The following is a 26,851-nucleotide window of genomic DNA, read 5'->3' as shown; positions in this document are numbered from 1 at the left end:
GAAATAGAGACACAGATGTAGAGAACAAATGTATGGACACCAAAGGGGGGAAGCCGGGGGTGGGGGTGGGAAGAACTGGGAGATTGGGATTGACATATATACACCAATATGTATAAAATAGATAACTAATAAGAACCTTCGTATAAAAAATAAAATAAAATTCAAAAAATAAACAATAAAATAAAATGCAAAAAATAAAATAAAATAACTGACCATTATTCATCAGGCAGTGGCAGTGGCATTATATATTTATCTTCTGAACTTTTTGACAAATTCTTGGTTTAAGCACCCATTGATAGATTCTAATGTCATATACATGGTGGAATTAAGAGTAGACTTAAAGTTATTAATGAATCCCCAAAGTAGTTTTTATTAATTACAGAGTACATACCATGCCATAGAGGGTGTGGAGCTCCTTTACATTCTAGGTAACAGCAATGGATTCTTTGCTAGCATACGTGTGCATTGCTGTCTTCTACAGAACTTGCTGAGTTTGAATCCCAGGTTGAAGTATATAAAGTAATTTGAACAAGTTATTTTAACTTCAGTGAACACTAGTTACCTCATATGTTAAATGAGCACAATAATATTTGATATTTAACAAGAATTACAAGTAATAAAAAATTTCTCACACAGACTCTAGCATATGGCATAATACTCTTAGTGTTACATACCAGTTATTGAGTACTTGCTGTATCCCAGGGACTGTAGAAATTACTCTTTGTAGATTATTTCATTTAATTTTTACAACAACCCCACTTTATAGATGAGAGAACAGTTAGGAGAGGTTAAATAACTTCCCCAAACACACTATGATATACTCCTTCACGCAGTAGGTTCTTAGTAAATAGTAGCTGTGTCATTTTGGGCCTCTGAGAAGCAGATGTTGAGATGGGAATGCAAGAGTTTTACTAGGGGACACTCCATGTGAAATATAAAAGGGGAAGAAAGTGAGATTGGGTAGGGAATGCTTTCAGACCATGATGCATATCTGATACATGTGAAAGGAGAGTAATAAGCAGGATTGGACAGAACAAGTCTCATGCCATGATTTAGATCTGAACAAGTGTCAGCCAACTCAATAAGAAAAGCTCCTGAGCAAAGATTACCGATTAGAACAGTCTTACTACAGTGGGCGGAAGTAGCCAGGCCTTAGGACCCCGACATGTTCAGTCATTGACTGAGGTCTGCCTTGAAGGGCATTGCCTCAGCTCAGAAGCTGAGATAAATCCTGAAGCCTTTAGCAGCTAGAGGCTGTCAGCTCCCTGCCCCCCTTGCAGCTGAGTAGCAAGTTCTTTCTTGAAGAGAGATTCTAACTGCGCCACCATAACTGCCACAGTAGCCATTATTATTATTCTTTCATTCTGGGTGTGAGCTTGCTTTTTTTTTTTTTTTTCGCGGTACGCGGGCCTCTCACTGCTGTGGCCTCTCCCACTATGGAGCACAGGCTCCAGATGCACAGGCTCAGCGGCCATGGCTCACGGGCCCAGCCGCTCCGCTACATGCGGGATCTTCCCGGACCGGGGCACGAACCCGCGTCCCCTGCATCGGCAGCCGTACTCTCAACCACTGCGCCACCAGGGAAGCCCAAGCTTCCATTTTTGATGAGAGGTACGGCTGTGTGTTCTCCTGAAGTAATAGCTAGACTCAGAAGCTATTTGACATACGTAGCTCAGAAGCTATTAAACATAGCTATATTTCATATGGAAATTATATTTCAACTCCACAGAATGCCTTTTTCTAGTAAATGATTAATGGCTCAGCAATGGTTGACTTGTGTTGAAGAGAAGACGTGGTAAAATATATCCAGCCCACAGAGGCTTGAAATTTTGCTTGTTTTTCATGAGACACAAATCGGGAATTATTCATTCTTTTCTCGGTTTGGGAACTAATGCTGCTACCATTGATAAATTACCTGGGACACAGGTTCGATCCCTGGTCTGGGAAGATCCCACATGCGGTGGAGCAACTAAGCCCGTGTGCCACAACTACTGAGCCTGCGCTCTAGAGCCCGCGAGCCACAACTACTGAGCCCACGCGCCACAACTACTGAAGCCTGCGTGCCTAGAGCCCGTACTCCGCAACAAGAGAAGCCTCCACAATGAGAAGCCCACGCACCACAACAAAGAGTAGCCCCCGCTCGCCTCAATTAGAGAAAGCCTGCGCACAGCAACGAAGACCCAACGCAGACAAAAATAAATAAAATTAAATCTTTAGAAAACAAAAAAAAAAGACTGGGGCAAAAAAGACCTAGAAGTTAAATAAGGCCACATAGGCAGGAAAGAGCTACAATTCAAATCTAATCTAAGGAGCTTTCCCTATCATGCTCTTTAACATGTTGCAAAACAAATATTAAAAGATTTTTCTTCCGGTGCCATGTGAGAAGGAAGTACCTAATTATAGGATTTCTGTGTAGTGTTTGGGCTTCAGCTAAGACTGGAAACCATGTGACATTAATCTGTAGTATTGTATGATTTTCTTTAGCTGCGGCCATCATTTTGAGTATAGGAATAAAGAAGGCAGATGGATAAACACGATTTTGCATTGTGGGCACTTAGGGAAAAGGGGCAAAGAATTTAAGGATATTGGCTGGAGCATGGATGAAGTGATGGGGAACTGGGTCTAGCCTATCTGGAGAAAGCAGTGATTTCAAGAAAGGGTGAAATGCTGAGAGAAGGTTCAGGGAGTAAGGGAGTGGAAGTTTCACATGAAATCAAACAGCAGATATAATGAGAGTAAGGCAGTGAATGGTGGAAAGATAGGGCATTAGGGTAGCATGTTGGAGTTTCAGATTTCAGAGGTGGGACAGTGGAGGAATTCAATCTATGAGGTAGCATTGGAGTTGCTTCTCTCTGATTTCCCTTCAAGAAAGACCTTGATGTTCATCCACAAGGACATTCAGTCCACAAGCTGTTAGCACCTGCGGGATCTGCCTTAGCTTTGGAGGCCTCTCTTTTCTTGGAGAGCCCCAGCCAATGGCTGAGCACGGCAGAGATACTGGGGCCTGCCAGCCTTTCCAGTGCAGAACCCTTCTAATCATCAGTCTTTGTCCTCTAGCTCCCCATTGGATTGACCGAGACCTCATCTGATATGCATTGTGGTCTGAGCCTTTCCTTTCCAATCCTATTTCCTGCCCCTTTTATCTTTCACAGGTGTTACCCTCCAATAAACGTCTTACACTCCTAACTCCATTTTAGCATCTGCTTCCCAGAGAACCCCACTGAAACAATACGTGAAGACAAAGATATAAAAGAGTTAGATTTTCTTCTATGTATCCGTTTGTTGTAAATAGTAAAATGGGGGTTCTTAGAGCATGCTGAAAATGTTTCTGAGGACTGTCAACCGAGGATGAGTTACCAGAAAGGCAGCACAGAGCAGCATGGACTGACACCAGACAATGGTATAGATAAATAAGCACCTTACATTTTGAACAGCAGAGGAAGGCAGGATTGAGAGAAACGACAGGCTTGAGTGGACTCAGAATGCCACTTGGGCACACATGAAAGTCATGGGACAAAGTCCTCAATAGCCCTGCCTGGGGTGGTCCTGGCTGCTGCTGCCCCAGTTAGACAAGTTTGCCGCTATCCAAAGTGCTTCCAGAAGCAGACTACAAACTTGTGCAACTTGTTGAGTTCATTGAGGTCCACAGGATTTAATTAGCTAACTAAGAGTAATTAATTTGTTACAACTTCACTACTCAAATAGTTTTAAAACATTAAGACAGTTTTCACAGTAGCTTCGTTACTTCTAGGTAGTAGGTAGTATTCAATTCAATAGCTCTGTTAACTTTGGTAAGTTTTCATTCCAAAGAATTTTCCCCGTATTGCTTACACAATGGAAGAAAGTGGTAGGAATCTCTAGAACTGTAAACAGAGCTAATATCACTACAACATTCCCTAGAGTGATCTGGGCTGATTTAAAGAGTGGACATTTTAGCTAAAATTTCAATGGAATTTTAACAAGTACTATAATATATTCAGAAAATAAAAGACAAGTCTCGCTATAAATTCTGGATTTATGGGGGAACTAATTTCTTATCTTTGTTATTTTTTTCTGATTGTAAAAATAATACATACTAAAAAACCGAAAGAAGATAGTATATAAATGTTCATTACTTACTCATTTAGTAAATATTTGTTGAGTACCTAAGTAGAGCAGGAAAAAGCAGGGACAGGTATGAAAGTTTGGCTTACTTCACTATAACCCTTTATAGCTTTTGAATTTTCTGTTTTGTAAACATACATAGATATCTATAAGGTGTGGGTTGCTTGGGGGTTTTAACCCAAATTATCTCTCAGAAAAGATGGAGTCACGTTGTGCTCCAGTCCTTACAAGTCTCTAATATTATGGATCACTCTCTTACTTTATTTTGATCAACAGCATACTGATTGGAGAAGTCATCTAGCTTGATGTAAATTCAATCTATAAAATCAGGAATCTGTATTTTTTTTAAAAAGATAAATTTAAAACATAAAATGTACTACAATAATTACTACATTGTAGTGATTAAAAATACATATTAAATGTGAAAGTGGAAAAAAGGAACATATCTTGTGTTATTGTTAAGCAACAATATTGGGTTGACATTTAACCATTTCACTAATATCTCAAAATTTTAACATGTCAAGTTGTCCCAAAATTGGGACACATTGGGGATCACCTTATATTTGGACATATCTAGACTAACTTAATTAAAATTAATTCATTAAAATTGGTCTACTTTTTTCTCTACTTTGAGCCATAGTCAAGATATTTCTTAAACATTTCTAATTTCTTATAATGTTATATTTGGGGCATCTATTTTAACATACTACCTAAAACTGAATTCAGAAGGAATAACTTCTTTTAGACTTTTCTTACAACCCAGTAAGACTTAAAAGCTTTTAAAAACCTAGAATAACCAATTTGTACTTTTATTATAGTGATTGAGACTTTTAAAAAATGTTCTCTGCACCTTTAATCGCCAATTACTGAACTGCAAAATTGCAAATGAAAGCACAGAAAAGCCACCTGAACATCAAATATTCATTATCATAAGTACTCACAGAGAATCTGAGATGAATTAACAATGAACAAAGCGTCTAAAATTAAATTCACACTCCTCATACATATATTATGAATGATGACAAAATAAATTACAAAAGATATATATATGATATACATAAATTTATATGGCATTTTCCTAATTGGGATATTATATAAATCTTTATATTAAATAATTAGGTACTTTTTTCTTCCATTACAGATAATCTCCTAATGAAGTTATGAGCAAACTTTAGCCTTAGTAAAATTGGGCAAGTTATACACTGTGACAATCACTGAAAGATAACTGTTTTCAACTGAGACCAAAAGATAGAGATAGCGGTAGGATTTATTTTCATTGTCTTAAAAAGGTGTATGATTTCAGCAGGAGGCACCTGTAGTGACACTAAGGAGGCAGGGGATGGACTGGGGGCATTTGACCAGCATTGGGGAGAACAGAGCCAAAGGCATTATCCAGAGAATTCTGCACAGCAGTTGCCTGAAGGCTGCTGCCTCCTTTGCTCACCCTTGAATGCCAGCCTGGTTCTGGCCCAGGCCCAAGAGCTAAGTTTCAGATCACATTAGGCTTAGGAGAGCGGTGCAGACTGGAACATCTAATCCCACCCAGCTTGCCCTAAAATGGCCCCTGAATTCACCCAGCTCCTGAGCCTGTTGCCTGAAGCTGTTTCTAGAAAATCAAAGCATAGAAGAGCAATGCAACTTTTGCTCTGGGTTTGAGTTTGTGTTTTACCATATCATTCTTTTAAAGGAATTTTCATCTTCCTCCATACCATCTATTAGGACAGATTGCTTAACATTTCTTAGAGGAAATGAGACTCAGTTAGCAGATGAGTGTGTATATCTCCGTGTTTCCAGGGCGGAGGTAATTATCACCCTGTAAGTACCTACCGGCTACACGGGAAGCCGATAGCAGGCACTGTAGTTTTTCTGTTTTATTTTCATCTAGGGGCTTATAATGAATTCCCTTCGAATGTTTTGGTATGTATGGGCATTCTCCTGCTAATACAGTCTCCAGTAAGAGGTGAACTTTCGCGGCTGCAAGGTGGCTTTCTGCTGAGGTGACTGCCGGCTCCTGGAGAAGTTCTGCTGAAGGAGACCTTGAGAGCCACAGTGAAGCACGTGTGCCTTGATCCCTTTTCACATACTGGCAAAAGGCCAGACCCAGAGCATTGCTCCAGTGAGTAGCTGGGAGAATTGTCAGATTGCCAGGTGAGGGGTAGACTCTCATTTATAAAATAATCGTTTTTATAGACTCCCAGTAACCCATACTTCAGCCACTTACCTGAACCCTGTGGTTTCTGGGAGAAAAAAGAGCCAGATTATTCCCATATTGGAATAAAACCAAAACAAACACTGTATTTAGGTTGGCGGGATCTCTATCTTTTCAAAATACTTTAGTATTTAGTTCAGTAAATAGCCTTTGCGTGATCGTGTCCGTAACTCACACTTTTCCTGAGTCTTGAGATGTTCTCTGCTCCTCTAGTTGCCATTAAGGGTCCCTCAGTCTACCATGCCCTGGGGGCTTTGTCATGTTGCCTGTAAGTGCCTCATTAACTCCCTCCCCTCTTGGGTTATCTGAATCTGGTTTTCTTTCTTTTTTCTTTTAATAAATTTATTTATTAAAAAAAAATTTTTTTGGCTGTGTTGGGTCTTCGTTGCTGCACCCGGGCTTTCTCTCGTTGCAGTGACGGGGAGCTACTCTTCGTTGCGGTGCTCGGGCTTCTCATTGCAGTGCTTCTTTTGTTGCGGAGCATGGGCTCTAGGCGCGCGGGCTTCAGGTGCGCGGGCTTCAGTAGTTGCAGCATGCGGGCTCAGTAGTTGTGGCGCACGGGCTTAGTTGCTCCGCGGCATGTGGGATCTTCCCAGACCAGGGATTGAACCCGTGTCCCCTGCATTGGCAGGCGGATTCTTAACTACTGCGCCACCAGGGAAGTCCCTGGTTTTCTTAAATATGATAAGAAGAATGTCACTCAATGTGAGAGATCAGAATGTTCAAAGAAAAAAATGAGCGAAATATGAGAACTGAGAAAAATATGATTACCATAAAATGTCATCTTAAAAAATGTTCTTGTAGTTTAAGAGTTACATAAACAGAACTGATATTTATTAATGTGTTCTATTAATGCATGCCAGGGTAGATTATAATCTATACCCAGGGCACCTTTTACTGTTCCTTGGGAAAAAAATAAAAAATAAGGTTTCATGAAATGTAGTTTATAAATACATTTTAATAAGACATTATTTTTCCTTTAAATTTAAATTTTTATAAGTCATAAAATTTTAATCTTACTGCAGCTAACTGTTAAACACTCAGGATCATTACGGAGTTATTTTAGTTAGAAGGCTTAGGATTAATGCATTCATGGACTGAAATTTGGGTGCAGAAATTGCATAAGAGCTTTACTTCGTCCTATTAAAAAAAAAATCAGAGAAAAGTAATACCAAACTTAGAGATCTTAAATCTCTAACAATGTAAATATAATTATATTATATAACTGGTAACGTTTTTTGTTGCACTTAAAAGCATATCTAGTTTTATAGAAGCAATAAATATTTCTTATAGACTATTTAGAGAATATAGAAAAAGAAAACAATTATAAATAGAGAAAGAAACTGGGATCTAACTATAATGATTATCTTAAAGAACAGTGCTAAAACTACCTCATAGGCCAGTAATATTATATCATGAAACGGCTTGTTAACTTTCAGGGGTGATGGTACTGCAGCACAGAAATGCACAATGTAAGGTGCCAGCTACCAGAGATGCGAGTACAGACACAGCTCTGTTCCCTGCTAGCCCTGGACCTTTCGAGCTCAGTTTCCTCATTTATCGAACGAACGGGATCACTGCAGTACTACCTCATAAAGCTGTCATGAGGAGTAAACAGGATCATGTTTGATAAAGTGTTTCAAAAGTTGTAGGTGAGCTAATCTTTTTAAGAAGGACAAAGGAGCAAGCAATCCAAAAGAGATACTAGAGCAATAATGAAAGGTAGTATTGAGTGCTGAGCACTGTGCCAAGAATTTTGCCTGAACTGTAGCATTTAATCTTCATGACAACATAGAGAATAGTAGGAATGATTATATCTCCGTTTTCTAGGTGAGTAAACCGTGGCACAGAGAGGTCCAAAGAGACAGGGCGAGTGAGAAGCAGAGCAGGAATTCAAAGCCAGTTCTACCTGACTCTAGGACCTGAGTACTTTCCTATGAGCTATGCCATAGGAAAGAGTTTAACTTCATTAGTAATCAAAGATTTAACAGTTAAAAGATATGGAAATGGAAATGCAAAGGAATGATAAACATCCAATTCCAGTTGTCTCTGTAGAGGGGGGATAGGGAGTAAAATTGGGAAGGGGGTACACAAAGACTTCAACCATATATGTAATATTTTATTTTTATAAAACTAGTGAAAATATGAAAATGTGTTAAGATTTGATAAACCAGGGCTATGGATAAATATTTTTCTCCATACTTTTCTGTATGTTTTAAACAATTCATAGTAAAAAATTAAAAGTGAACTAACATCATTTTATTTTGTTTATATGAAGATTAAATAATTAAGAAAATAATTCTGGGGAAAATCTGGAGAAACTGATATTCTCCTGTGTTTCTGGTGATATAAATTGGTCCAACTCTGGAAACCAATTTGGCAATATGTTTCTAAAACCAAAAAAATAATCATACTCTTTGTTTCAGTAATCTTCCTTTGGGATACTATCCTAAGAAAAAAATATCAAAATACGCATGCACGTACACAATGAATACACACACTGAAAAAACTATATGCATAAATATGTCAACTGCAGTATCATTTATAATAGTGGACTGTAATTAACAATCTACAGTTTTAACAATAGTCAATATTATGCAGGCTTTAAAGTAATATTTATGAAGGCTTATAGCAATTAGCATAATTGTGGTGATGTAACATTAGTTGAAAAAAGTCAAAATATGAAATTGCATCACCACTGGAATTAAATCAGTGAAAAAAATAAGCATAGAAAAAAGTTTAGGAAAAAACACCCTAAAATGATGAGTACAGAATTAGGGTTAAGATGATGAGATTATGAATATTTTTCTTTCCTCTCCCAAATTTTTGATAATATTGATCTCTGACATATTGTTTTTGTAATGCAAAATTGTTACATAGTAAAAACCTAGCTTTGGAAATAATGAGATATATTGGAAAATGAACTAAAATTCAAGGGAGAGAATGAGGAGTTCTAAGGAAGGTTGTAGACCATCCACAATCATTGCAGTAGTTCAGAGGAAGGGGAGCTCATCAGGCTGGGGTCTTTAGGAATGCTTCCTGAAGGAGGGGCTGTCTGGGGGTTCAATAATTGGTAGAGCAGGGTAAGAGCTGAGAACTAGGAAAGGGCCTAAGGGAGAAGGGTGTGCAAGCTTCGAAAGTAGAAAGATGTGAGATAATCGTAGGAAACAGCACTTCTTGTCATGGAATATTTTATTTTCAGTTTTTATCTGCAGGGTTTTTTTTTGGAAAATATGGTGACTTTAAAGTTGTCATGGTTGAATTAATTCCACAAAACAACTGGTTATAGAATCACAGCAACATAATTATGAGTTGTGCTTCTGGCTTCAAATCTTTCATCTAAAAATAATCACAATGACTACATCTTGAGAAAACAAAGCCGTTACCTACTCTTGTGTTCCAACTATCTGGGTGGTCATTTACTGGAAAATGGATCATAGGTAAAATAACTCCATGTTTTTAAAACCCTGCCTGTCACTCTTACCTCAGCTGAGTTGATTAATGAAATAAGTTTTAAACTTTCATTGTATAAGCATTCTCTTACATGAACATGACAGAGGAAAAATCTTTTCTAATCACACAAGCCTGCCTATGCTCCCGGAGGGGCACAGCCCTGGCCCTCCTGAAGGCTCAGGGAGTGTATTTTCTTGTGCAGAAAGACAGAGGCCAGGGGTAGAGGTGTGGAGAGTAGGAGGAGGGATGTTAGGTAAAATGAATGAACCTGTATGCTCCACTGCCCTCAAAATATACCAGCTGCTCTTTGCCCAGCTTCCTTGGGTTTGATAAATAGTCACTGAATAATATATGAATTAACAGGCTGAATGGATGATAGTTATCATTTATAGAATGATTACTTTGTGCTAAGAGTTTACGTCCATTAACACTAATTGTCATAAGAATCCTGGTGAGTGTGTAGCACAAATGCCAGGGTACTTAGTTTCTTTAACTGACTCTTGGGGTTTTTTGTTTTTTTTTCATTTTTTAAATCTTTTAAGATCAGTGTAAAATAAAAGTACTTGATTGCTGTCTCACACTGGTGAGAAATCTGCTGGTTTTCCCCACTTTTCCAGGTTTCTCTTCCTGACCTCACATTCTATTTTCCTACCCAGGCCAAATTTTTTCATCTCACCTCTACATCCCTCTTGTGTTTTCATTCCCTTCTACTGTACTGCCTTCCCCAATACCACAAACACATCACCCCAATTTCTTCACTTCCCAAAGTATCACCCACACATGATTGCTTGTGCAACAAACATCTATTTATATTCTAGTGAAAAGGTAAGGAATGGTCCACTGTGGTGCCAAGTAACAAGTCAACGTTGAATGTTAAGCCCCAAATAGAGCCCCAGGTTTTTGGCTCTTTTGCTGGACTTCTCTCCTTCCTGGGGTTGGTGCTTTCATCTCAAACTCTGGAATGCTCAAAATTCTTACTTTATCAGGCAAAGCAATTTAGTTCTCTGCCTGGGGCTTCCACCTTCATATACAAAGTAGGCTCATCAAGGTGTTTTCCTAAATTTAGAGTCTTAGGAATCTGAAGGCTGTTGTCTGCTGTAGTTTTAAATAGCATTTTCCCCCCACCACTATGTTATTATTCACATTTTACACAAGATGAAACAAGTTTAGTGAGATTAAATGATTACACAAGAAAAATGGCCACAGTATGAATTAAAAGCCTGTCTTGACTAACTCAAAGCTTATGCTCCTTCCACTAAACCAGGATGAATATATGAAAGTCAGTACTTACTGAATGTTTACAACATGCCTGGCTCTGTTCCAAGAGCTTTAGGTACATCAACTCATTAAATCCTCACATTAACTAATATCCATGTCATAGATACAGAGATAGTAAGTAACTTGCCCAAAGTCACATAGCAAACAAAGGCCAGGATTAGAACCCAGGTAGTCTCTTTGGTTCCCTCATCAGCTGCCAGCATCATGCTCTAGTTCCTTGCAGTTCTTTCAGTGGCTGGAAATGGGGGCAGATACTGGATGACAGTTCAATCTGCACCCTGAAAATGGCATCAGTGTGGTTTAGAAACTCAGGTTTTCTGGGAAATTCCCTGGCAGTCCAGTGGTTATGACTCCATGCTTTCACTGCCAAGGGTGCAGGTTCGATCCCTGGTTGGGGAACTAAGATCCCATAAGCCATGGGGTGCGGCCAGAAAAAAAAAAAAAAAAAAAGAAAGAAACTCAAGTTTTCTGAAGCTGTGACCATGCAGGGGCATTGTTGGGGTCTGAAGGTACAAACTAGATTTGCTCAGTGACAAACTGAGTTATAAACTTTATAATTACTGCTTTTGAAAATAATAAAGTAATTCAGTCTTTTCTTGCTTAACGAGTTGCCACAAATTCACTTATTTCATTTAGTCAGTCATTCAAGATTTATCGAGTGTCCTTAGTACCTCAGGTCCTGTTAGGCGCTGAGCAAACAAAAACATATCCTGCAGTAGCTCAGAATCTTATGGGGAACTTGTAGTCTAGAGCATGCTGTAATATGACTCATTCATCAAATAGTTACACATTTGATGATGTTTGAATCTATAGAGAGTCGTATTTCAGATCAATGTATAAACGAAATGTCTAAGAATTACTCCTTGGAGGAAAGAGAAATGACTCTATCTCCAATGGTAGCAAACCCTCAAACATAGGAAATGCAATGCACAAGGCAGAGCCTGGCTCAGGTGTGTTCAAACATACGATGACTTGAAAAGTTCTCATCCTGGAGTCTACGATGCATATTTTGAATGTTAGGAGGACAGTCATGTCAGGAGTATGGAGATCTACATGGAGACATAAAAAGGCAAGTTAAAGGGTAAGGTTTCTTCCAACACTGATCTATGGGGAATGGTGCTGAGATTCTAGATTTCCCTGCCCAGTTCTTTAGAGAAAAAAAAAAAAAATTATTAGCATGAAGAAGGGCAGTAAGCTAGGTCAACCACTGCTTGATAGAACTATTCCTCAAGAATAGAGAACTTGTGGCAAATTCCATAGCGGTCCAGTGGTTAGGACTCAGCTCTTTCACTGCCAAGGGCCCGGGGTTCAATCCCTGGTCAGGGAACTAAAATCCCACAAGCCACACAGCCCAGCCAAAAAAAAAAAAAAAAATAGAGAACTTGATTTGATTTATTTTATGCTCAAAGTTCTGATCTAAGTTTTGATTTCCTGAATGGACATGACCATCAGGGCTAGATGTCTCATGGAGATGACCACTAGCAATTCTTTGGGAAGGAACATCTCTCACTTTAATAAGTGGGCATTTTCATTTAGAGCTGGATCTTAAATGTGAACTAAATCAGTGGTTTTCAAGGTGTACTCCTAGGGCCTCAATGGCAAACAGTGAAAGTTTTAAACTGCATGGGAAAATTGTGTGTTGTTTTGTGTCTGGTTTATACATTGGAGTTTTGCAATTAGATTTCATTTAGGAAAAGAAAAGAGCCCCACTGCAAAAAGTGAATACCTTTGAGATTTTGGTCCATTTCTCTATTCATAAGGAACTGAGGCCCAGAGATTAAATGATTCACTGAAAAGGCCATGGTAAATCTTAAAACTAAGTCACCACTCTCAGCCCAGTCCACTGTGCAGACCTTCTGCTTTCTGTCCACAAGCCACTGTTGAGTCTGGGGAGCATGGCAGTCACCCAGGCCAATGTAACTCTGGATGAACTATGCATTCCTAGTACTGCAACAGCTAAGAATTAGGTTCTAAATGAGAAGATTCTACTCAAATACTGACTGGCCAGCTACCATTTATTGTTTATATAATTAGGTACTACATAATCTAATTTGAACCTCACAGTATCTGTTGAGTTGGGCAGAGCAAGTATCTCCCCAGCCCCCATCCTTAATTTTGCAAAAGGTAAAAGGTATATCAATAGCTCAAAGATACTGATTTCCTCAAGGAAACATATAGTAGATTGAAAAACAAAAAAAAAAGGTCCTAAACTCCAGTCTTCTTTTAGAAAGACAAGGCTCAGTTCATTTTCTTATGTCCTGATTAATCCAACTAGTAAGAATGTGCAGTGCCTGGGTAGACGGGAGACCAATGATGTCATTAAATAGGACAGCTTCCAAAACTGACAGGCATAAAAATGGAGAACAAAGTTTAGATGCCAAACTATGAGCCATGGACATATGCCAGTCTTTATAATTATTACAGGGAGACCCACATACTTCCATGAAGTATGCTTATATCTGTACCCTGAATAAGTTGGCTTGCATTGATATGTATGCCTATTCTTCAAATGAATGTAGATGCTCTTTTGTTCAATAAAGCATGATTTTAATTAAAAGCATTACTGAATTCATAACAATGTGCTTTGTCTTAATGTACCGTCTCAATCAAATTCTACTAAAACTACAATTTTACTGTTATGTGGGGCTCTGTGAAATTTTTTCATCTTAAAAATGGGATCCTACTTGAAAACTTGGGGACCATCTGTTCGAGGGTAAAATAAAGGGAACAGAACAATATTAGGATAGGAAATAATTATTTTAAAACATATTTTGTATATTTTCCTGTGCCTCTTTTTTAATGTTGTATAGCTAAATTATCACTCTGTTTTTTATGTTGAATGGCTGCTTCTTATCTGGCTTTATTTCTTATGTGTGGTCAGATCACTGATTCTCAGAAAAACTACTCTCTAGCCTAGCCCTACATTCCTCCAAGATAATATCATCTACAGGGGTCAAGTTTCTTGCTAGAAGTGTCGATTCACAGAAGTAAGCAAACTAGGAGTACAACCATGAAATGTTAAAGAAACTTTCAAACTTGGACAGGACATTAATAACAAATACTATATTAACTATTAAGTATCTCTTTAAAAAAAAAAAGTAATATCCAGTCACACTAACAAAATTGGCACAGTAAACAGAACACAGAAAGGGCTGTAAGCAATGCATGTAAGAACACTGATGTAATGGATAGGCTCCACGTCTGCTGAGGACTCCGGAGGAACAGCTGTTCCCTTCTCTCAAAACAAACCCGACTCCAGTGCATTTCACTGTGCTTACCAGCTCAGATCTGCTTTTGAGGAGTAAGCCAAGCACATAGCCACTGGTGATTTACCTTAGGGAGGACATTAGGGAAACTTAAAAAACAAAAGTCAGCTTGAACATGACCTGTTTTATAGCTTTCCAACATCTCTGGCAATCTTCCATTCAGTCCACCTCCCCTCCCCCTTGCCCTTACTTACATTTGATTCTTTGTCAGATAAAACATGGAGACAATGGAAAGCAACTGGGAAAGAAACTAAACATTTCCTTCTGGAAACATTACCTATTTTTAAATAACAACTCAGACTCTGTAAATATTTTCATTAGAAAAACCCTATGAGAAACCAATTTTTTACAGTCAGAACCTAGAATTTAAGGTCTCCCTTCAGTGTACTATCAAAACTCTTTACATCTGCAGCCAATCTAGGCTTTTATCTCTGGAGATTGAAGTTTAGGTCCTTAATCCTAGATTTTTCTCATGAACTAAACTCATTTAATTCCACGTAGAGCTGGGGTTTGGAAGTGGAATGTAGAGAGGAAAGTCAGCGGTACAACATTTAGTTTCACATAGCAGAGCTTTGAACTGACTTATAGGCAAGTCTTATAGTCTCTCTGTGCCCCCAGATAATTCATATTTAAAACAAAAAGGATCATACTAGACAACCTTTAAATTTCCTTACTAATCCAATGTTGTATGATCCTTAGAGGTCTGAAATGGGAAGTGAAATGTGAAGGGGTGTAGCAAACAGAATTATGGTAATGGTAATTGGATTGTCCCTCCTTGATGTGGAATTACATGGCATCTGTCAAGTGGCTCTGCAGCACCTCCCACCCAGAGTAGGCAGAATATATTTCCCCATTGACCATATTGGGCTTGACCATGTGACTTGCTTTGGCCAACTGAAGTTAGCAGATGTGATGCAAGCAGAGGCTTTACACATGCCTGTCTTTGGCTTTAGCACTTCTTTGCTTCTGGAATCTACTGGCTAGCCACTAACTCAAGAACGAGGAGATGTGGAACTGACCAAACCTTGAGCAAGAAAAACAGGAGATTGGGATTGACATATATACACTAATATGTATAAAATGGATAACTAATAAGAACCTGCTGTATAAAAAAATAAATAAAATAAAATTCAAAAAAAAGGAAAAATGTGAAAGTGAAATATTAAAAAAACAAAAAAACCCCCCAAGCATCTGCTGTTTTAAGCCTCTAAAATTTGTGGCTGGTTGTTATGCAGCACTACTGCAGCAGAAATCTGACTAATACCATAGACCTCTTGCTCTTTTGACTTTTTTGGCGTATTTTATCCAACAATATGCCCACGGATCTGAAAATTTCTTCAAGGCTATTGAGCTGCATTACAGGCATCGTGCCATTTCGACTTGACCATGGAAATGTTCTCCTCATTAGGACAACCAGCAGGATTACTGTCAGCACTAAAAACACCGCACAACTTAAATTTAGTCTACTGAACTTTCTGTTTAAAGAACTCTGTGTTCCTAGCCTATACTGAGAAATGACTTCTACAAAAGTGTGCTGTGTTGACTGTAAGGATGGTGATCATTATAACTTACAGTGTCGTCTTTGTGACAAGCTTATGGAGAAATTTCTTTCTGGTTTCAGTAACTGGAAAAATTGTATTTATCCGAAGCAATTTGTTTGAATCTATGGACGCTAGTTCTGTAACTGGTTGTGAGCCCTCTTGATACTGCTTGCAAAAGTCAGAACCAAATATGTAGCCTTCCACAGGCAAGTACATGTAGGTGACCTTGCAACATACATTTTGTTTACTAACCTCTCTCCTGGTTTTATCTTTTTTTCCTACACCCATTTTCTCTCTCTTTGTTTTTCCTTATAACTTACTGTTGTTATTACATTAGGTATTGTTATATTGTATATGTTTATGTCAACTACCTTAAATCCTTTTCGGAACTGAATTGAGAATATATATATTTTTAAAACTACTATTAATAATAAAAGTACTAATTTCAGTTAGTACAATGGAGATAAAAGTATAATTACACCACTGATATGTCAACTCTTTCACTGTTAAAACTTACTGAGGGGCTTCCCTGGTGGCGCAGTGGTTGAGAGTCCGCCTGCCGATGCAGGGGACACGGGTTCGTGCCCCGGTCCGGGAAGATCCCACATGCCGCGGAGCGGCTGGGCCCGTGAGCCATGGCCGCCGAGCCTGCGCGTCCGGAGCCTGTGCTCCGCAACAGGAGAGGCCACAACAGTGAGAGACCGCGTACCCCAAAAAAAAAAAAAAAAGAAAAAGAAAAACTTACTGAGACTATGGTATTTCTCTACTCAAACTATCTCTAGGAAGGTATTGTTTAAAAAGTACTGATATCCATTTGTACCATTTCAAATCCACCATCAAAGTAAATGTAAGGATGAAAAACTATCTTCAGGGGCTTCCCTGGTGGCGCAGTGGTTGGGAATCCGCCTGCCAACGCAGGGGGCATGGGTTCAAGCCCTAGTCCGGGAAGATCCCACATGCCGTGGAGCAACTAAGCCCGTGCGCCACAACTACTGAGCCTGCGCTCTAGAGCCCACGAGCCACAACTACTGAGCCCATGCCACAATTCCTGAAGCCCGTGTGCCTAGAGCCCATGCTCCGCAACAAGAGAAGCCACCGCAATAAGAGGCCCACGCACCGCAACGAAGAGTAGCCCCTGCTCACCGCAACTAGGGAAAGCCCACACGCAGCAACGAAGACCCAACGCAGCCAAAAATAAATAAATAAATAAAATTTAAAAAAACAAACTATCTTCAAGCTGTTAGAATTAGAGAAGTTTTTTATTTACTAAGAAATTGACATGTTATTCTATTAATTATTCAAGTGAATTTTTAAATATTTGTTGAGCACCTACTGTGTACATATGTGATGCTAAGTGTCACTGGCAATATAAAGATGAATAAGGTACTTCAAAATCTTTCAGAAGCTCCTATGTGTGTCAGGCGCTTACACATTACAAGGACTTGGTTACCTCAGGTGTAACTGGGGTTCACTCTAAGAATGAAGAAAGGTGAGGCAATGTGGAAATTCTCGGGACCTCCGGCAGAAGCACAATCTGATCTCTAATTGTAGTTTATTGCTCTAAAACATCAAGAAATAAATCAGTCACCAAGGTCAGGGGGCTGGTGGCTAGGGCAGGACAAGTATAGGAAACACCAGCAAAAAACAGAAAATAACCATTCAGGTTGATGAGAGTAGGAAGCTGAACTAATGTGGGTCAGCAGATAGAACCCAAGAATAATCAGTAATGAGCAGAGCCAAATCAGAAGCTGAAAGAAGGGTTCTGATGCAAGACACTGATCTAAGTTTACATGTTTTAACTACTATTGAATATCCAAAGGGGTATAAAAAGGGGGGAAATATGAATTGGCACTTGCTATAAACCTTAAGGGCTCGCTATTAAAGTGTTCTGTGTCTAGAGGTAAATGTGAGATATAGGGCAATTAGGGAGGAACAAATACCAATCCTACCAACATCTATAGGAAGAACATTAAATGCTAGAGTCCACAAAGAGCAATATCCCAGGACATCCCAGCTTACCCTTCATATACTGAGGTGAGCCATAAGAAAAGAATTCTGTGACACCGTGGTAGTCTCTGACCCTGCCCCCTCTTTCTGTAACTCTTCCCCTACTCCAGCAGACACCTGGAATCCAACTTATTAAAGTAGAACTGTGAAAAATCTTAATTTTTCCCTTCTCCCATTGTCTGCACCTAATATTTGAATAGGACCCTCAAATAATTCTGAAACTTGTGAACTTCATCCTTGGAGATGAACACAGTCATAAAAATGAACAAGCAGAAAGAACCACCTTCTAGATTAAAAGCGTCAGTTTTAATCTATAAAAGGCAATTAAACAGAGATGTAAACGTAAATCACCCCATCCATGAACAGTTAATAATACAAATAAAACAAACGAAAAAATTTAGCAAACTCTAAAACCCAGAAAAAGATGCTGGGCTATCAACAAGATGCAAAAGAACATCACACCATATACACATTATATGCAAAATTTAGCACAAAATAAATCATAGACCTAATTGTAAAAGCTAAAAGTATAGGGACTTCCCTGGTGGCACAGTGGTTAAGAATCCACCTGCCATTGCAGGAGACACGGGTTTGAGAGCCCTGGTCCGGGCAGATCCCACATGCCGCAGAGCAACTAAGCCCGTGTGCTACAACTACTGAGCCCATGTGCCACAACTATTGAAGCCTGTGTGCCTAGAGCCCGCGCTCCGCCACTAGGAGTAGCCCCCACTTGCCACAACTAGAGAAAGCCTGCGCACAGCAAAGAAGACCCAACGCAGCCAAAAGATAAATTAATTTTTTTTTAAAAAGCTAAAGGTATAAAATTCTTAAAACATGGGCACAAATATTTGTGACCTTGAATTAGGCAATGGTTCTTAGATCTGATGCCAAAAGCACAAACAAAAAAGACAAAAACAGATAAATTGGACTTCATCAAAAGTAAAAACTTTGTGCTTCAAAAGAAACCTGGAGAAAGTGAAGGGACAGCCCAGGGAATGTGAGAAAGTATTAGCAAACCATATAACTGGTAAGGAACTTGTATCCAGAACTCTTACAACTCAACAATAAAAAGACAAATAATTAATTTTTAAATCATCTAAGTAGACATTTCTCCAGATAAGATAGACAAATGGTCAATAAGTATCTGAAAAGTTGCTCAACAATATTAGTTATTAGGAAAATGAAACCATGATGAGATACCCTTCACACCCAGTTAGGATGGGTGTAATAAAAAAGACAAACAGTAAAAAGTATTGGTGAGGATGTGGAGTAAGTAGAATTCTCATACATTGCTGGTTGGAGTGTAAAATGGTACAGCCATCTTGGAAAACAGTTTGCCAGTACCTCAAAAAGTTGAACATTGAGCTATCATATTACCCAGAAATTCCACTCCTAGAGAAATGAAATATACCCAAGAGAAATAAAAACATATGTTTGCACAATACCCTAAACAGAAATGTTCAGACCAGCATTATTCATAATAGCCAAAAAATGGAAATAACACAAATGTCCGTCACCTGATGAATGGATAAACAAATTATACACACACGGAAATATTATTCAGCAATAAAAAGAATGGAGTACTGATACATGCCACAACATTGATGAACCTTGAGAACATGCTAAGTGAAAAAAATCAGACACAAAAGACCACATATTTTATGCTTCTATTTATGTAAAATGTCCCAGTATAGATAAATCCATAAAAACAGAAGATCAGTGGTTGCCAGGGGCTGGGTGGCAGGTAGGGGAAATAGGAAGTGATTTTTAGTAAGTAAATAGGGTTTCTTTGGGGAAGGATGAAAATGTTCTGAAATTAGACAGTGGGAAAGATTGCACAACTCTATGAATATCTTAAAGTCCACTAGATTGTACACTTTAAAAGAGTGAATTTTATGATATGTGAATTTTATCTCAATAAAGCTGTCACTTTAAAAAATATTACATGTTTAAAATGGGAACTATTTGAAATTAGGAGCAATTGCTTTAGAAATAAGAATAGGACTGTAAAAGTAAAATTTAAAAAAATTTTTTTAAAACAATGAAAGCAGCAAAGAGCAAAATAGGAAAATGCCAAAAATCAAATCAATGAATTTGAAGACAAATTCAAAAAACCTTCCAGAATTCAGAGGAAAAAGATATAGGAACAAATAAAATGAGAGAAGAGATGATGTACTGAGAACAGATCTAGGATATCTACCAACCAGGAATGTGGTTTTAAGCAAACTGTTTAGCCTCTTTGGGCCTCAGGTTGTCATCTGATAGAAACAAAATCTTGAACAAGATGACTTAAGCATATAATATGGGCCAGGGCAGTGGTAGGAAGTAAAGAGAGAAAGCTAGGCTGGGAAAGATAATGAAGTCCTGATCTTACAGAACTAAAGTATTGGGGGTGGGGTGAGGAGGGGGCAGGGAAGTGCATGCAGTCCTGCCACTGTCCGTAGTGCTGAACCATTACTGTTTTGTCTGAATGCCGTTTGGAGGAGTTAGGAATTGCTTTGGTAAGCAACATGGAGATCTCACCATTTTAGAACTGAACAGTGATACTCTGAGCTAATGTACATTTATGATTTTAATTACCACATGTGTGCTAATGGTCACCAAACCCATATGTCTAGCACTGACCTCTCTCCATCTCTCAATGCATATTTTCAATTATATGTACCTTGGAGATATTGCAGGTTCAGTTTCAGGCCACTACAATAAAGCGAATACCACCATAAAGCAAGTCACATGAATTTTTTGGTTTTCCAGTGCATATGAAAGTTATGTTTTTACTATACTGTAGTCTATTAAGTGTGCAATAGCATTATGTCTAAAAATACAATGTACATACCTTCATTTAAAAATACTTAATTTCAGGCTTCTCTGGTGATGCAGTGGTGAAGAATCTGCCTGCCAATGCAGGGGACACGGGTTTGAGCCCTGGTCTGGGAATATCCCACATGCTGTGGAGCAACTAAGCCCGTGCACCACAACTACTGAGCCTGCTCTCTAGAGCCCGCGAGCCACAACTACTGAGCCCACACGCCTAGAGACCATGCTCCGCAACAAGAGAAGCCACCGCTATGAGAAGCCTGCACACCGCAGTGAAGCGTAGCCGTCGCTCACCACAACTAGAGAAAGCCCGCGCACAGCAACGAAGACACGATGCAGCCAAAAACAAACAAATAAATAAAAATAAAGCTTATTAAAAAATACTTAATTGCTCAAAGATTCTAACCATCACAGGAGCCTTCGGTGAGTTGTAACCTTTTTGCTGGTGGGGGTCCTGCCTCGATGTTGACGGCTGCTGGTCAGGGTGGTGGTTGCTGAAGGCTGGGGTGGCTGCGGCCCTTTTTAAAATAAGACACCAGGGAAGCCGATTTACTTTATCACAGCACCTAATACACTCTATTTACTCTTGATACACTCTTCTCTATTTCTCATTAGACTGTGATCCTTGTGCAACAAATGATTTGACTATATAAATCACTATTGTATCCTCAATGTTTGGCACAGAGCATGTCATTAAACAATTTATCAAATGAATCATTAAATGGATGAATAACACGAATCGGTTTTCTCTCCATTCCTTGCTCCCTGGTGATTCAGTCCAACCAAACTAATTGCAGTTTCTTGACTCTCCCAAGCCTTCCCTTGAACCCAGGCTTTGGCTTGCCCTCCTTACTCCTTCCGAGTAACTCTATCTGACTTGATTATCAGCTGAATGTTTCCTTCTCAGAGTCAGCTCAGTTTTAGCCTTTGGAACCCTTTCCCAGGCAGTCACAGCCTTCATCCTCTGTGTTTCCATAGCCCACAGTTCCTACCAACTATCACAGTCCTGTTACTTTTAATGTTCACGTCTGATCCCCTTCAGGGGATATTAGACTGTGAGCTTCATATCCATTTTTGTTTCCTTAGCACCTAAAAGGGGTCTTTCACCCAGTAAAGAAAGAATGACTGAATAAACAATACATACATGAGTACAGTTAGGCCCTAGGAATATTAGCAGGCAGTGTGTGCAGAATGAACTAAGTAGGAAGGAAGACGATATAGGGGAGAAAATTATAGAAGGTTATGTAAGAGCCATGCATTTGTAGATACTGAATTAACTGTAATTCCTTACTTCCAAAATTAGTTTTTCCCATGTGCAAAATGAAGAGCAGAATGGTGATATCAGCACAATTGTTACTTTGCCTAACATGTCTTAGTCACACCATCTCTCAGTCCATTGTTCACTAACTGCTAGCCTTTAGGTGTCAACTTCAAATAACCTCAGGTGCCAGGCAGGTTACCTAAAGGTGTGATGGGCCTGTGAGGAACTAAATGTCCATGCGAGGGGCATCAATTTCAATTTTTAAATCATGTGGTCACCAAACAGAACAGTACTTGGGCCTGATGTGGTCTGCAAGGCACTGGTTTACCTTCCCTTCTACACATTTTGAAATCAAAACATCTTCTGAACTACAATGGAACTGAGTGGGGAGCGATGTGGACAATCTTTAACATTGTAGAAAAAGAGGCTGTTTCTATAATTCTGGTAAGAAGTAAAATTCTTTCTGAAGTGGTTTTATAGTTTGCCAGAATATTAGATCAGAAATTTCACTGGCAGCCCAAAACAGAATCTTTTCCTTCTATGTAAAATATCTTGATATCTACCGTTGGCACTGCTTTTGCTTTTTTCTAAACATAGTTTATTTGCTTCTTGATTACAAAACTAACACAAACTCTTTGTAAAAATATTTGGAAGGGCTTCCCTGGTGGCGCAGTGGTTGAGAGTCCTCCTGCCGATGCAGGGGACGCGGGTTCGTGCCCCGGTCCGGGAAGATCCCACATGCTGCGGAGCGGCTGGGCCCGTGAGCCATGGCCGCTGAGCCTGCGCGTCTGGAGCCTGTGCTCCGCAACGGGAGAGGCCACAACAGAGAGAGGCCCACGTACCGCAAAAAAAAAAAAAAAAATTTGGAAAATAGAGGGAAAAAAAGTTAAAAAACAATTCCTCAAAATTAGTCCACCAGTGATCAACGTCTACCAACCAGCATTTTAGTTTATGCATCAGATATGAGGTAGAACTGTGGAACTGGCGTGCATGCTCAGAGCTAGGTAACAGGTAAGCAGGAAAATACTTTGGTTCTAAACAGCTGGTTATCTGGAAGAACTTATGATCCAGCCGAACTATTAAAGACATTCTGAGGTGACGCTGGAGTGCCTGACTGAAACCACATGTCTGCAGAACAGGGCCTGATGAGGAGTTTACTATTGTTGAAATGGAACTTGGTTCTGAATCCACAACAGAGCTATTGTGCATATGACATTTGCTTTGAGAACTGAATTCGGGATTAACAGTAAACAAGAGCTTTTGAGTCCTGCCCATAAAGAACCTTCCCTCGCTTGCCAAGTAATTCAACGTAGAAAATGTACTCACCAGTACATTCAACATAGAAAAGTACAGTTTTTGACCTTAAAACAGTGAATGCAGTCTGAAAATTTAAAGATGTAGATTATACAGTCAAATGAGAGAAGACAGTTACAACAAACAACATTTTTTTAAAACAAGGAGCTGTGCTGTGTTTTTATGTAGAGTGTATTGTGTCCATGTATTCTTGGGTTCATCTATAGAACCGTAAGAGGGAGAAGCATTGGAAAGCAAGGAAATGGACAAGTCTGAACACGAATTATCAGGGATCTGGGGTGAAAAAAACCCAATATGTCCATTATTAACAGTAAAGAGACCGAATGTTAATATTTTCAGAGAAACTTTAAGGATTTCAGAATATCTGAAGTTGTTCTTTTTTTCCCCACTTAATTTAAAAAATTTTTGCAGTTTTCCTTTTATTTTGTCTTTTTTTTTTTTAATTTTTAATTTTGGGGCCATACAGCATGTGGGATTTTAGTTCCCTAACCAGGGATCGAACCGCAGCTCCCTGCTTTGGAAGCACGAAGTCTTAACCACTGGACCACCAGGGAAGTCCCTACAGTTTTCGTTTTGATAGTATGTGCACCCCACGAAATTTTCCTGCAAAGCCACTGGTATATCAGGGGACAGAGTTTTAAGAATATCTCAGATGGGGACTTCCCTGGTGGAGCAGTGGTTAAGAATCCACCTGCCAACGCAGGGGACACGGGTTTGAGCCCTGATCCGGGAAGATCCCACATGCCGCAGAGCAACTAGGCCCGTGCACCACAACTACTGAGCCTGCGCTCTAGAGTTTGCAAGCCACAACTACTGAGCCCGCACGCTGCAACTACTGAAGCCTGCGCACCTGAAGCCCGCGCGCCTAGAGCCCGTGCTCCACAACAAGAGAAGCCACCACGATGAGAAGCCCGCGCACCACAACAAAGAGTAGCCCCCGCTCGCCACAACTAGAGAAAGCCCATGCGCAGCAACAAAGACCCAATGCAGCCAAAAATAAATAAATTAAATTAACAAATTAAATAAATAAGAATATCTCAGATGAGGGACTAGGAAAATGTAATCTATTAGAGGTACTTTTGAAATCCAGATCTGTTTATTATTTTACTATAATTAAACCTGTGATGCACTTAAATATCATCAAACAGTTTTAACAATGCTTTCACCTACCTTAATATTCATTTCAAAATTATTAATCTCAGGAAAACAAAAAACAATCAAGGAAAAATAAAAAGTGGGTAGCTTTCAAAAACCAAGCAGCTGTTCATTCAACCTAAATATCATAAGCTGATTTTATTAAGTAAAGCCTTACATTTCACAGTCACAGCAGTTTATAAATACATGTTTACTCATTCATTGATTCCTTTTATTCATCAATCATATTTTTAGTACTTTATGTAGTAGGGTTATATTGTACTAGGTGCTGGGATTTAGAAACACAGGCCTTCTGGGTGTGAAACGTGGTCTTCACCTCCAGGACCCCATGGTTTAATTCCATAAAGAGGTTTTAAAGAAGGGGTGCCTTTGCCATGTATTAAGGGAACAGAAGTGATTTGGCAGACAAACCGCGCAAGGAACGTGTCCCCTCCGCTGCACAATTGTTCACATGTCCTAAGTTTGTGCTTCAGGCAGAGGTGAGTGAAGCTTCACATAATATTATTCCCTAAAGTTAAGTCCTCCTACTCCTGAAATACACACACACACACACACACACACACACGCACGCACTTTCAACTTGCTCTAAATTTTTGCTCTTGAATATCAAGGACTTAGGGCTAAAAAGTTATTTTTAGAGTTCTCAGCTCCAATATGGAAATGTTTCTAGAGCTTGGATCTATAAGTTTATGCCTTTCTTGAATTTCCAGAGTTGTAATAATCCACTGAGAACAAAGGACACAAAGCACTGCCACAGGGGAGATATGGCCCAAATTTGAAAAAGTACACGTTTTTACAGGCATGAAGATTAAGGCAGCTAGAATCCTGTAGTTTCCATGAAGAGAAGTTGTGGAGTCCCCGGAGTCCTCCTAGGAGTGATCCATCCTACATCACAAAGCTTATGTGTTTTTCTGAAGAGTCCAGACAAGATGATTTTGAGGGTTCTCATACTCTGATTAGAAATATCTGATAGCTACATTTAAATATAGTGCATTGTCCTTACCACTTAAGGTTGCAGCAATTTGATCAGACAGCTTTCTTTTGGGAAGATATCCAATTCAATGTTCGGGACAGAATCTAATCTTTTTCATGCCAAGCTGGAGGTTTCTGTTTTTTGTTTTTTTTCTCCCTTGAAATGTTTATATGGAAGAATATGAACTATAAACATTTTTATATGAAAACTTAACTTTTAACGTTTTATTGACTCCATTGCAAGGAGTCATTTGGCCCAGGCAGGGCAAAGAGAGTAACATCTCTCAGGGTCGCCTGCAACCCCTCCTCGTCTCCTTTCCCAACTCCAGCAGTGATGTCGGAAAATCAGTGCTGCCTCTGGGTGTGTATATGCAACATGGTTTGACAAAGATCATAACGTTCTCATCAACATGTAGTGACAGACCAATGTCCATTCATAAATTCCAGTGTTTTTTCTTGTTGAAATAAGTGATTAACACGTGGGTATAGCTGTCTACTACAGCTGCCTGGTTTTGTAAAGCATATTGCTAATTAAAGGGCAGGATTCAAAAGCTTAGCCAACTCTGTAAAAGCTCTAAACTTAATCATCTGTTTCTTGCAAACTTCAGGCTGTGGGGTAAAGAGGCATTTGTTGGATCATGGCCTGCTCGTCTTTGGAGAGGATCTTTCCACAGACTGGACTCTTTTATCAGGGAGCCTAGATAAAGGTCTCAGGGCCACCTATTTTGCCAAAGTCTTTCACCCTGTCAAATTAATTTTCCTTTCAAAAATAAAAAACTATGTGGAAAGTTAATGTTTAATTTTTCATACTAATATTTTCTCTTTACCTGTTTTTTTCCAATGGTTTCATATCTCAGCTTAACATCCATCCCAAAGGACTTACACAGGAAATGGAGACCAAAGCTAAAACAAACACCCTTTTCTCTAGCAGCCAACTTTAAAATTAGCACTTAAAAATCAAAACATAGGGCTTCCCTGGTGGCGTAGTGGTTGGGGGTCCGCCTGCCAATGAAGGGGACACTGGTTTGAGCCCTGGTCCGGGAGGATCCCACATGCCGCGGAGCAACTAAGACCGTGAGCCACAGCTCCTGAGCCTGCGCTCTGGAGCCCGCGAGCCACAACTAATGAGCCTGCTCTCTAGAGCCCACGTGCCACAACTACTGAAGCCTGCGCGCCTGGGGCCCGTGCTCCGCAACAGGAGAGGCCACCGCAGTGAGAAGCCCGTGCACCGCAAAGAGGAGTGGCCCCCGCTCGCTGCAACTGGAGAAAGACCGCATGCAGCAACGAAGACCCAAAATTTAAAAAATAAATAAATAAATTTAGAAAAAAAATCAAAACATAAAACTCTCTCTGCTGAGAGGCTCTCCCTCTAGGTTACATTAGAAAAATCTACCCTATATCTAAATGGAGTTTTTACTGTTTATGATCTCAGCTGTCATTATTGTGGCTTAACTAGTATATGTAAGGTTTAAAG

General features: G+C 39.4%; 1 protein-coding gene across 1 annotated transcript in view; it reads right to left on the bottom strand.

Moving 5' to 3' along the window:
* CEP85L (centrosomal protein 85 like) overlaps positions 1-26,851 on the bottom strand; it is a 222,563-nt gene that overhangs the window by 174,587 nt on the left and 21,125 nt on the right. Inside the window, 1 exon segment of the mRNA XM_024122643.3 lies at positions 21,082-21,193. Within this exon segment, the coding sequence (XP_023978411.2) occupies positions 21,082-21,193 (112 nt within the window).

The sequence above is a fragment of the Physeter macrocephalus genome, chromosome 10, assembly GCF_002837175.3.
Source record: "Physeter macrocephalus isolate SW-GA chromosome 10, ASM283717v5, whole genome shotgun sequence".
NCBI lineage: Eukaryota > Metazoa > Chordata > Mammalia > Artiodactyla > Physeteridae > Physeter > Physeter macrocephalus.
Note: the sequence above shows the minus strand (reverse complement) of the source record. Positions and strands in the feature narration are given on the sequence as shown.